At 35.1% G+C, this 12,331-nt stretch overlaps 2 protein-coding genes and 1 pseudogene across 2 annotated transcripts; 1 reads left to right on the top strand and 2 right to left on the bottom strand.

The window, feature by feature from the left end:
* Positions 1–12,331, top strand: part of LOC113059105 (tripartite motif-containing protein 46-like) — a 433,352-nt pseudogene that overhangs the window by 55,205 nt on the left and 365,816 nt on the right.
* LOC113059098 (39S ribosomal protein L17, mitochondrial-like) lies at positions 293–2,932 on the bottom strand. Its single transcript, XM_026227359.1, has 3 exons — positions 2,535–2,932; positions 1,967–2,035; positions 293–622 (listed from the first exon to the last, which is right to left on the bottom strand). The coding sequence occupies exons 1-3, from the start codon at positions 2,706–2,708 to the stop codon at positions 362–364; spliced, it is 504 nt and encodes a 167-aa protein (XP_026083144.1). The 5' UTR covers positions 2,709–2,932; the 3' UTR covers positions 293–361.
* Positions 4,375–5,716, bottom strand: LOC113059093 (trypsin-1-like). Its single transcript, XM_026227352.1, has 6 exons — positions 5,609–5,716; positions 5,371–5,521; positions 5,037–5,287; positions 4,799–4,935; positions 4,613–4,714; positions 4,375–4,518 (listed from the first exon to the last, which is right to left on the bottom strand). The coding sequence occupies exons 1-6, from the start codon at positions 5,646–5,648 to the stop codon at positions 4,471–4,473; spliced, it is 729 nt and encodes a 242-aa protein (XP_026083137.1). The 5' UTR covers positions 5,649–5,716; the 3' UTR covers positions 4,375–4,470.

The following is a 12,331-nucleotide window of genomic DNA, read 5'->3' as shown; positions in this document are numbered from 1 at the left end:
TACTCTGAAGTACAATCAACTGCTGAACAAATCATTGTCATTGGTATAAAAAAACATTTAAAAATGAATTCCTTCTTTCATAAAACTAAGTCCTAGGTTTTTCAATATTTCTAATCAACTTTAGACTCATTTTTATATCTGACCATGCTGAAAATTAAAGCAAGTGGGTTTTTACAGGACATCTTATTAATTTATCATACAAATTCATATAGAAAGTCATAGACAATCTGAATATAATATATTGATTTAAAAAGTAATGGACATGCTGAGCATCAACTAACCATACACGACACTGAGAACAAATTTTAATGAGATTTTAATTATTACATTAAATATAATGTACAGATACAGTGATTAAAGATCATGAGTCCTTTTTCTCAGACACCATTTGAGCTTTTTCTTCTCTGCATGCTTTTAGAAGTTGGTTTAACATGTTCAGTTCACTGACATGTTTCATGGGGAACAAGGGTGGGAAAGGGTGGCCTTTATACTCCAGGACAGCCATAGCCGCACAGTCCAGATTCTCCCTGTTAGGAATGCGAGCCATGCGTGTATATCCACCCGTTTGATTCTCAAATCTTACCCCCAGGACTTTAAAAAGTTTGGGGATCAAATCTTTTTCCTGAATGGAGAAATATAAATAAACAATACATTATAGATAGATAGATAGATAGATATACAGGTGCTGGTCATATAATTAGAATATCATCAAAAAGTTGATTTATTTCACTAATTCCATTCAAAAAGTGAGACTTGTATATTATATTCACTCATTACACACAGACTGATATATTTGTTTGCTGGCCAATTAAGAACAGGGATACTATGGTCCTTAAACCAGGTACTGGAATCTTTGGCACTGTGTGCAGGTGCCAAGTCCTGTTGGAAAATTAATTCTGCATCTCCATAAAGTTGGTCAGCAGCAGGAAGCATGAAGTACTCTAAAACGTCCTGGTATACTGCTGCATTGACCTTGGACCTCAGAAAACACAGTGGACCAATACCAGCAGATGACATTGCACCACAAACCATCACTGACTGTGGAAAATTGTCACTGGACCTCAAGCAACATGGATTGTGTGCCTCTCCTCTCTTCCTCTAGACTCTGGGAACCTGATTTCCAAAGGAAATACAAAATTTAGTTTCATCAGAGAACATAACTTTGGATCACTCAGCAGCAGTCCAGTCCTTTTTGTCTCTAGCCCAGGCGAGACGCTTCTGACGCTGTCTGTTGTTCAAGAGTGGCTTGACACAAAGAATGCGATAGCTAAATTTACGTCTTGCATACGTCTGTGCGCAGTGGTTCTTGAAGACTCCAGCTGCAGTCCACTCTTTGTGAGTCTTCCCCACATTTTTGAACAGGTTTTGTTTCACATTCATCTCCAGGGTGTGGTTATCCCTATTGCTTGTACACTTTTTTTCTACCACATCTTTTCCTTCCCTTCGTCTCTCTATTAATGTGCTTGGACAGATAGCTCTGTGAACAGCCAGCCTCTTTTGCAAAAGGTGTCAATGGTCGTCTTTTGGGACAACTGTCAAGTCAGCAGTCTTCCCCGTGATTGTGTAGCCTACAGAACTAGACTGAGAGACCATTTAAAGGCCTTTGCAGGTGTTTTGAGTTAATTAGCTGATTAGAGTCTGGTACCAGGTGTCTTCAATATTGAACCTTTTCATAATATTCTAATTTTCTGAGATACAAAATTTGGGATTTTCCTTAGTTGTCAGTTACAATAATCAAAATTAAAAGAAATAAACATTTGAAATATACCAGTCTGTGTGTAATGAATGAATATAATACACAAGTTTCACTTTTTGAATGGAATTAGTGAAATAAATAAACTTTTTGATGATATTCTAATTTTCTGACCAGCACCTGTGTGTGTATATATATATATATATATATATATATATATATATATATATAGATGGATGGATAGATGTATTGAAGGAAGGATCGAAAACTTACCGTGAGCCAGAAATCAGCCATTTTCATAGACTTTTCATTAGTATCTCCCTTTTTAGCATAATCAATCAACTAAAAAGAGAAGAAATAAAAAAAAAACTTTTAAAAAGTCAAAATAAAAACATCATTCTAGTTTTAAAGAGCACATTAAAATCGATTTAAACTTTACTAATTTTCTATTTCCTGTTATCTAATATTTTAAAATGTAACATTTACCAGAATTTCACTATTGTGTCAGTTTTAACGTAACCTGAATATTTCAATAATATTTTATATTAACATATATAGCTGTTGTCTTAAATGTCAAGAATATTTAATTATAATGGAATAGAAATGTGACAGGAGCGCATCTCATGGCAGACAGAGCAGCACAGTATCACTAACAGTTACCAATCTTATGATTTTGACATCATAATCAAATAATAATTCTACGTTAAAATATTTATCAGAATTTCTAGATTAAACAGACGCCGTTTTATTTTTCAATATTTTAGCAAGTCGAAAATACCCGATTCACAGATTTAGGAAAAGCAAGATGAAACTTGAAGCGGGGTTTTGTAACGTTACTTGCCTTTTCAGCGTAAAAGCGAACCTCGTCTGCTCGGGCTCTTGTTGTCTCTATTCTCTCGTGTCGAACCAGACCCGTGAGTATGTTCCGGAGCATGTTGATTCTGGACTCGGGTCCGAGTCCTATCCGACGGGCCACCCGTCCATGAGAAATCAACGCCCGCAGGGTGAGTCGCATTACAAGAAACGGTGAAGGACACTCCTCCAGAAAATAATATCTCTCTGCAACACAACGTTAAAAATATTGGTGGGGAAATCTCAGAAGAGCACTTCTGTGATCAATGATTACATCCACTGCAGATCAACAGACGCATTTATTTCATCCAGAGTATTGTGCGATACATTCAGCTCACAGGGAGAAATGCATGCGTGATGGTACGTCGGTCTGAAGAGTCCTAAATGAAACATAAGATGAGTAAGGTTCCGCTTGCATACATCTGGGATGATTCAATTTTATTGTCATTTATTCAGAAAATGTTTAATCTGCTGTAAGTTAGCCAGTATATATATATTGCTCTAAGCGATAAAGTTCTCATCAAACTCATTTGTGCTGCCAATATTTAGGGTTAAATTAAATCAAGTTGGAAACAGTTTAACTGGATGACACAGGTCTCAGTAAATGATAGAGCCCTAATGTGAGCGTGTTATTATGTAGCCTTATTATGTGTAGCCAGGACTGGAAATGGTGTCCAATACTAAAATCAGTGAAACACACTTTGCAAAAAGCATTGGAATTGGGAATAGGGACTACTGAACAGATATTTAGAAGTTGAGTTTAAAATGAAATAAAAATAAAAATAAAAACACTTGTATGTAAATGTAAACATCATTTTTTACAACACTATAAATGTGACCCATCAGGTAATGACAAGTTCTACACACACTTGTAGTCTTCATGCTCACTTGAACACTTGGACCAAATAAAGGAAATACATCATATAAGTAGTCAAGTGGTCAAGTGCAAAGACCGCAAGTGCATGTGGTATTTGGACAATGGGATAAAGACAGTCACTTGCTTTGTTCCTGTTTGATTCAGCAGTTTGAACGAATCAATTGAATGAATGATTCAGTGACTTGCCACCTACTGGCGGTTTCAGTTTCATTTTTAAAGTATAAATTTAGTTTAAATCCTTTTATTTAATTTTTTCTATATTCAAAACATTATATTTAAAACATTACTCTCATAACATTGTTTTTATAAATTTAAATACTTTCACCTCTGAGTCTCGTTTAACAGTAAATATTCCTTAATTTGTGTTCTGCTGGATTTTTTTATGCTGATTTCATTTGACTAATAACTTATTACTTTATTATTAAATTAAAGTTATTGTTTAATTCAAATTTTAAATTATATATATATATATATATATATATATATATATATATATATATATATATATTACACAAAGAGGACATCAAAACATAAAATCTCAAGACAGCATTTTTTTTCTTTAGCTGTTATTCAGATTAAGCCGGATAAATAGTTTGAACAGTTTGACAACATTGTTACAGAAACGATACTGACAATTTATATCAATGCCACCAACCATCATTAATCATGTCTTGAACATTTTTTTTTTCAGAAATTCCTAGAAATTATTTTACCCAATGTCTATTTGACGGCATAACCTTCTACATTATATCCTTTTTATATTTATTATTAAAAATGTTAGAATCAATCAACTTGTATCTGTAACCTTCTGCTAAATTTTTAACATGATATAGGTACTTTGTTGTGTGTTGCTTTTGTAATTTTTGCTAAGAGTGTCATATATTTAAATATAGACCTGATAAAATACAGCGATTGTTAACAAATATAAATGAAGCACTTGGAGAAAGCGAAATATTTGTAAATGTTTTTTATTTTCACACAGGTTTTTGTCCACGAAACAAACTAATTGATTGCAGATTTGGAGGCTCTATGTGATGACGTATCAGATTTAGTTACTCCTCATGGTGTCGGCGATCCATTGGCTGAACATGCAGACCTTGAAGAAAAGATCATTCAGACAAATCATATTAGTGCTTTAAATTATGCTGAATATATTAGTAACAGTTACTAAACAACAACAACTCTATTACCTTGCCATAGACACCAGGATGATTCTTCTCAGCACAGCCATAACCCCAGGATACGATACCCTGCAGCACACCGTCGCACACCACAGGACCACCAGAGTCACCCTGACGAAGAAAAACATAACAAAAGATTATTATTAAGATAGTTTCATATAATATGCATGCAACATGTGTCCCCTTTTCCTCTACCTGACAAGAGTCCTTTCCTCCCTCCAGGTATCCAGCACAGAACATGGTATCTGTAATCATACCAGGGTAGGAGTTGTTGCAGTCGCGGTCTGACAGGATGGGGATCTCCAGACACTGAAGCTTGTTGGAATCAGCAGCTGCAAAGAATTGAATACAGCAGCAGCAGAGATGGAGTGAACCGAAGTGCATTGAGCATGAAGTGTAAAGGAGTTGCGTGATCATGAATCCTGACACTTACTGGAGCTCATGGTGTTTCCCCAGCCACTGACTCTGCACATGGTGCCAGCGGCGGCACATCCACTGGGCAGGGCCACAGGCTGCACATACTGATTGAGGGTAGCAGGCTTGCTAAGCTTGATCAGCATGATGTCACTGTCAATGATCCAGGAGTCATAGTTGGGGTGGCGGATGACCTTCTCAGAGGAGATGAACTGTTCACGACCCTCATTAACTACGATGTTGTGCTCGCCCAAACGGACCTCCACACGTCTGAAAGACAAAGTCAAATACTGTTCAGAACAGAGAAAACCAATGAAGTGATACATGAGCTACTTTAAGAAGACATCACTTACGACTTGTAGCAGTGAGCAGCAGACACAACCCAGTACTCGCTGACCAGAGAGCCTCCACAAAAGTGGTAGCCAGAGTTCAGAGACACCTGCCAGGGCTGGGAATGGGCTGTGCACTCATATCCACCAACAATCTTGTCATCATCCAGAGCAACTACACAAATGAGAGTGTATCGTCAGCATATTAAATATACCTGTAAAATGAGCTGTCAGAGAATCAGTGATTGGAGTCTCTACTCACAGGCAGCTCCAAGGAGCACCAGGAACACCAAAGACCTCATGACTGCTGATTTAACCTGTGCGATGAAGGTCTCCCTCCTCGCTTGGAGTATTTATAGGACTGTCAGCCTATTGATCTATGCCCAAGTGATCTGCCATTGACCAATCAGCTCCAAATGACATATCTGAAGTCTGATATGTAAATAATATCCTGTCATTGTGTATCTATGAAGAGAAAAATCTTAGAAAACTATACATTAGGGCTCCATTGGCAATCTAATGTAACCTAGTGTATCAAGCGTGTATAGAAACAAGATATATAATTTTAATTACTTATATTCTTAAAGGTAAAATGTTTGTTGTAAATTTCTCAAAACATAAAGCCAGAACCTCCTTAACCTACTATAACAGTGAAATGCCACCTGTAATACAGATGTATTTAAATTCTGATGCACAATTGAACACAAAGTTATATTTTTAAACAATGTTTGTAGATTAAACAGAATATAAATCTTTAAATACAGATGGAAAATATGGGTGAGAAGATGGACAGCTGTTGAAAACTTGTGTTACATTGAAAACTTGTTGTCAAGGTCACAAAGCTTAAAACGAACCTATTCAGCAGCACAGCTGCTGGATCTCCCTGGTTCTATCAATGCAATTTTGAATGTGCCAACTTTACATGTTTCTATATTCAGTATGTAGAGAATATTTACCTCAGCGAATGAAGAATGATAGCATGTTCATCTTTATCTTTGTCTTTCTGTATTGTCCATTCCATAATAACAATTTAGTTTAGATAGTACAGAGCAGGGTGTGAGAAGTAAAAAAAAAAAAAATCATTTAACAGATTGTTACAGTTGTACATTTAATAACACTCACACAGTGGTCTTCAGCAGAGGCCTGTTGCACAAAGCAGGTTTCAGTTTTTACAAAGGTAAGTTCACATTTAGTTTGAGCAAACTCCGAGGTTTCTGGCTCAAGAAGGTGGGTTGGTTTTGAGTGGGTTTTGTTGCCAATGGTAACTTATGCTACACGGCTACACTGCTTCTTCTTCTGAACAAAATTTTAACACCTAACGCCTCCTAGAGCTTTAAAGCTACAACCATCAAATTGGGGTCAGACTGGTCTGGCTTAGTGTGCTATGACTTTTCTAACTGATCCGATTTGTTTTTGACTGTTTTTTTCATAAACCACACTAAAAAAAAAATATATATATATATATCGCATAGACTTTCATTGAAAACTTTTGTACAGTGAGTCTTAGGGTGTATTTAAGCTGTCTATTGCAATAGCAAAGCTTAACAACTCCCTACTGAACCATCTTATGAATCATCTTATGCTGTACTCAACGTCAAGAGACCTTCTCGAAAGGGAACATCTCTGGTCACTGATGTAACCTCTGTTGCCTGAGTAGGGAACGAGACGTTACATTGTGTGTTACTGATGCTCAGATCTTTCATAAACTCTCTTATTCAGTAGAAATCTTCTTATGCCACTCATTGCTGCTTATTTATGGCACTTTCATGTCCCCTTTTATGTGCTCGAGTACCATTGGCCTTTTGCGATGTAATGGCGTTAAGCAAATAAAACTGAATTTTTTGAGGAGAAAGGTCTTTCCCCAAAGCATCATCGCCGTACACAATGTCTTGTTCCCTTCTCAGGAAACTAAGGTTACATCAGTAACAGGAGGACTTTTTTCTTTTGGTTGTTCTTTTAGTGATCGCTATAACCACTTAATCATTGCCTGTGTTGTATAGCATATACAGTACATGGCAAAGGCATTAAGATAGGGGTGTGATGCTTTTGGGTAGGGCCTTGTTGGTTTTTCAAATATCAACAGCATTTTCCAGAAATGACTTCCTGCACCTTTAAATGTAGGCTTGTAAAAGTACTTAAAAAAATATATTGAGTGTACAATGACAAATATGAATGAAGCACTTTGGGAAAGTAGTATATATTTTTAAATCCTTTTATTTTAACACGTTTTTAATCTCCAAAAAAAAAGAAAAACTGATGGACTGCAGATTTGGAGGCTTTATGCGATGACATATCATTACACATTTTTCTCTGGAATGTAGTGTCTAATGAATGCTCTGTAGTATTTATTTTATTGACTCGTGTGTGACCTGAGAGCAGCGTTTGATTTTGAATGCAGGTGAAATGGTTTTGCAGTGATTGTTTGACTTTGATAGAAGAGTCTAAAGTATCTTGAATTTAGTTTAAGTAGTGTAGATGAAACTGTATGTCAAATTTTGATACAACCATGGAGATCCAGCAGCTGTGCTGTTGATTATGTTTATTTTAGGTGATGGACCTTGACAGCTGGTTTCCACCCTGAAACAAGTTTTGATCAGCTGTCCATCTTATCCAGGTTTTGCATCTGTACTTGTACTTGTCCTTGACTGTTTCACAATTTCCAGTTGGAAAACCAGAATTTTTCAACCACATTTTCAAGACAAGGAACAACTTTTTAAGGGGCTTTTTATAATGCTAATCAGGTATAGATGATATTATCTGCAATTAGAATGTATTTGTTATAAATTACACAACAAATTTGAAATATCTGAAATTGTTACAGATGTAAAATGCTACTTTTATTAATTCATACATTTTAAAATAAAAGTAGTTAAACAAGAAATACAAAAATAGACTTATGATTTTGCATTTAACTGATTTTAATTTTCTCATGATGAATAGACTTAAAACAAATTCAGCAGGAGAGATATAATTATGCTGCATGTTCTTTTTTTTCCTACAGTGCATGTGCAGTAGGTGCATATATTCACATGACCTAAAATATGCTATCTAAAGGTTCTGTGAAACACATCTGATCCCAGTGTTATTTCAGATTTTGTCCTTGGATAGTTCCACCATGTTTATTCAAAGGCAAGTGCACTGTATATTACAGTTTTTCTGAATTTCTAAAACACCAAACTCCAATATCTGAAGTAAATTATTACTAGCTTGAATCAATTTGTTGAATAAAGAATGCTTTCTGCTAAAACCTTAAACACGTTCAGCAGTTAGGCTCTATTTGCAAACCTCATGCACTCTTTTTGCAAAACTCTTAACACATTCTCATTCACTTAAACACTTATCACACTGTGATGCATTTGTGCTGCAAAATGCTAAACACAAGCGACACACAACTAGAGTCCAGCTATCATTTGCTTTACTGTTTAACTTACAGTGTTTGAGTGTACTGTAACATGCTATTCATTTAGAGTTATATTTGACCTTTTTGGCCTTTGCAGTGGGACTTCAGTTTTTACAAACATTCAGTACTATTCAATATTCAGCACAATACTATTCTTGCTGTACATAGAGTACTGTAGGCCTATACAGTTTTTCTGAATTACTAAAAGACATTTCTTGAAACTATTACTCAATTTATCACAATCTTAAACACAAATCCAAATACTCAAAATAAATTCACAAAACTTCTGACTCTTCCTTTATTAATATCAAACACTCACTGCAAACCCATTTCACTTGCACTCAAAATAAAAAAGTGTTCTCAGATCACACACAAGTCAATAAAAAATAAACACTACAGAGCATTCATTATACACTACAGAGAAAAATAGAAACCCCAGCATCCAGAGCATTACAGAAAAAGTATACTGTATTGAGTAAACAAGGTTTGGAGAAATTGAGTGATGGTTTAAAGAAATAATAATGTTTGTGTGTGTGTGTGTTTGCTCTTGTTTTTGTGACATCAGGACACAATTGTGTATAATGACGTGTATGACACAGGTATTACAAGGAGAGGGTGACTTATGAGGACATAACCCACGTCCCCATTTTTCAAAATGCTTATAAACCATACAGAATGAGATTAATTTTTTTTTTTTTTTTTGAGAAAGTAAAAATGCACAGTTTCCTGTGAGGGTTAGGGTTAGGTGTAGGGTTGGTGTAGGGCCATAGAATATACAGTTTGTACAGTATAAAAACCATAACGCCTATGGGATGTCCCCACTTTTCACAAAAACAAATGTGTGTGTGTGTGTGAGAGAGAGATAGAATTTTATTATTAATAATTATTTTTAAAGAGAGGTGGGCTAGTGGGTTATCAAGAACAAAATAACCCTAAAATTTTAAAAGGCTTCAGACTTCCAAACATGTGCATCCAAATTTGTACTGTAAGCTGGGAAACACCCATATTTTGTTTTTGGGTCAGAGGACAAATCCAGAATAATACTCTTTGTGTAAGGCAAAAAATGTTGAACCAAAAATGCAGTCCTTAGTCTTTACGTGCCATTCTCTAGTTTCCAAGGACATTCTTTCAGAATAGCTTTTCTATTTTTATTTGCTGTTCATTTTAGTATGTGATTCCTTGATGAGTCTCTCCATTAGATCTCATGCAGCAGTTAACCTAAACATGTAGGTCAATTTTTATCAATTTAAACTAGTCTCATCATAAATTTAGGGAAAAGATTGATTCATTCATATTATATACATATATTAATGTAATTTTCTCTTCATCTGTTTGTATGACGTAGGGCTATAAGGGCTTATGATACTCATATGAACCTAGATTTGTTACAGATTAACAGTTTACAAAAAATAACAATAGGCTTAATATTGATGTCGATCAACTTATGTAAAATAAGTTGTTCATTAACATCACCCGTTGTTTTGTTCTCTGTTTTCACTGTTTACACAGAAAGCAAAAGGCTAGTGTTTTAAGCACTCATTTCTTTTAAAATGCCTAGAAAGTCTGTAGATTCTCACAGTCAAATTTACTCTATGAACTTGTTGAAGTTACTCTATGAAGTTTTCATGTCACAAACCAGTTTGTTTGGGTTTTTCTGAAAGAATTTAGTTCATACTTCCACTGAAACACACACACACACACACACACACACACACACACACACACTTTTAAGACATCTATTTCCACAATAAAAACACAATTTACCTAATAATATATTGTTGTGTTTTCTGCTTTATTGTAATTATACTGCATTACTGAAGTACTAAAAATTATTTAGCACAGTTTTTTTTTTTATTCATAATTTTTTTTTTGTTGGGAGCTGCCCTGTTTGAGAATGTCGAGATATTTCTTCCAGCACTGACTAAATTTGGGTTTTCTTGTTGTGAACTTTTGAGAATTTCTGTTTTTGTTCTTGATTCCAGCTTGCCTTCATTTGTATTTACATACGGTCCATGTTATCGCTAATTAACTGAGCATTCACTGTAAGGTAAATGTCTTTCATTTCTGCACAAACACACCTCCTTTCTACAGCATTTACAATAAATTGGCATCATCATTATAGTAGTCATTATAATATATGTATAGTATATTATAATATATTTATTCGCTTGATGCATCTCCCTATTACCACTTTTAAAATGGATGCATTCTCCAGTATCTATAGTGCTCAGAACCAGCCCACAAGATGGGGGAATTCGGCCTTAAAATAACAAACGCAGTACATGCAAATGAACAGCAATGTCATCCGGCTTAATTCATTCTTAGTGAATTCCCCTGCAAGGTTTTCATTTTTGAGACTGGTTGGTTAAGATGTTTTTGAAAAGCACAGTTCATATTGTTACAGTGTTTTTACTAATACTCCGTACATGGAAACAGCATCATATATCTCTCATTTAATTATAGTTTCCGTTGTGTCATGGGGTCAGATATAATACTGCACTGATGATACTTTAATTATTAAAAAGATAATTGCTTTAATTGTTGCTATTATAAGTGGTTTAATTATTGCTATAACAAGTGGTTTAAGGTCTTAGTGAAAGTGTAAAAGGCGCTGAAGAAGTAGAGTCAAGGTATTCATTCACTTTGTGAATTCAAAGTTTCCAAATGCAATCACTTCAGATTTTCCTTGTTTAACTGAAGAAATTCTGGCACATCCAGCTGTGAATTTCATCAGTGCATTGGCAGAGGAAGTCAATGGGGCTGTAGGCATTTGGCAATAAGGCTAGGTAAATCTAGTAACAACAATTATATAGTATTTATTTCCATGTGAGGAATGTCACTGACAGTGGATAAATAACAAGCAACATACTTATGTAAGAAGAAAGACAATGAAATTAATAGTTAGTCATTAAAAATAGCTTCAGATTAAAATGATGGTGTAAAATCAAATGGGAATCAAATAATTTAGGCTTTAGTTTGAATGTGCATTGGGGTTGGATGGAAATTTTTAAGTCTAAGTTTTGTGGGTTATAGATAGGGTGAAAGTGATTTCACTAAACACAACGTGTTCCTGGATCAACATCCTTGTTGATCCTGGAACAACTTTCCTATCAACCAATCAGAATTGAGGGATTACTTTCCAGGAAATATCTACAAGTGCTTCTACTCAGACAACAAAAGATGTTGATCCAGGAACATGTCTTGGCAAAATCACGGTGACCTTATAGTTATAATGGAAACAGTTAGATGTTAGGATGGATTAAAAAAAATGTAAATGAATGTTTACAAATGAGTTATTTTCTTTTAGAAAGGCTAGTTGTATATTGAGGAAAAAACAGCATGAGATACCCTCGTTTAGTCAATACAGTACAGTTTGTGTTTAGGAAAAAAAATTATTTGTGCACAGTAGAAGATCATGTATGTTTTTTTAGAGTTAGATGAGACTCATAGTTAGTTGAGACTCTTTAAATGACTTCATTTGCAGATTACTTTGGCCCTAGATCAATTTCAGTGTTTGCAAACAGTGATGGTGATTTGTGGGTGGAGCCTATCTGGGGGCAGAAAATGCAGTCCATGCAAGCCATG

The sequence above is a fragment of the Carassius auratus genome, chromosome 41 (genome assembly GCF_003368295.1).
Source record: "Carassius auratus strain Wakin chromosome 41, ASM336829v1, whole genome shotgun sequence".
Lineage (NCBI taxonomy): Eukaryota > Metazoa > Chordata > Actinopteri > Cypriniformes > Cyprinidae > Carassius > Carassius auratus.
Note: the sequence above shows the minus strand (reverse complement) of the source record. Positions and strands in the feature narration are given on the sequence as shown.

What these genes read in the sequence shown, in the direction of transcription:
- LOC113059098 (XM_026227359.1), bottom strand. Translation starts at nt 2,708, where the DNA reads ATGCGACTCACCCTGCGGGCGTTGATTTCTCATGGACGGGTGGCCCGT. An exon ending in TTCGCTTTTACGCTGAAAAG is followed by an intron (nt 2,036 to 2,534) that starts GCAAGTAACGTT and finishes TTCTCTTTTTAG; the next exon opens with TTGATTGATTATGCTAAAAA. An exon ending in TGGCTGATTTCTGGCTCACG is followed by an intron (nt 623 to 1,966) that starts GTAAGTTTTCGA and finishes TTCTCCATTCAG; the next exon opens with GAAAAAGATTTGATCCCCAA.
- LOC113059093 (XM_026227352.1), bottom strand. Translation starts at nt 5,648, where the DNA reads ATGAGGTCTTTGGTGTTCCTGGTGCTCCTTGGAGCTGCCT. An exon ending in GGGAAACACCATGAGCTCCA is followed by an intron (nt 4,936 to 5,036) that starts GTAAGTGTCAGG and finishes AATTCTTTGCAG; the next exon opens with CTGCTGATTCCAACAAGCTT. An exon ending in GAGGAAAGGACTCTTGTCAG is followed by an intron (nt 4,715 to 4,798) that starts GTAGAGGAAAAG and finishes TTTCTTCGTCAG; the next exon opens with GGTGACTCTGGTGGTCCTGT.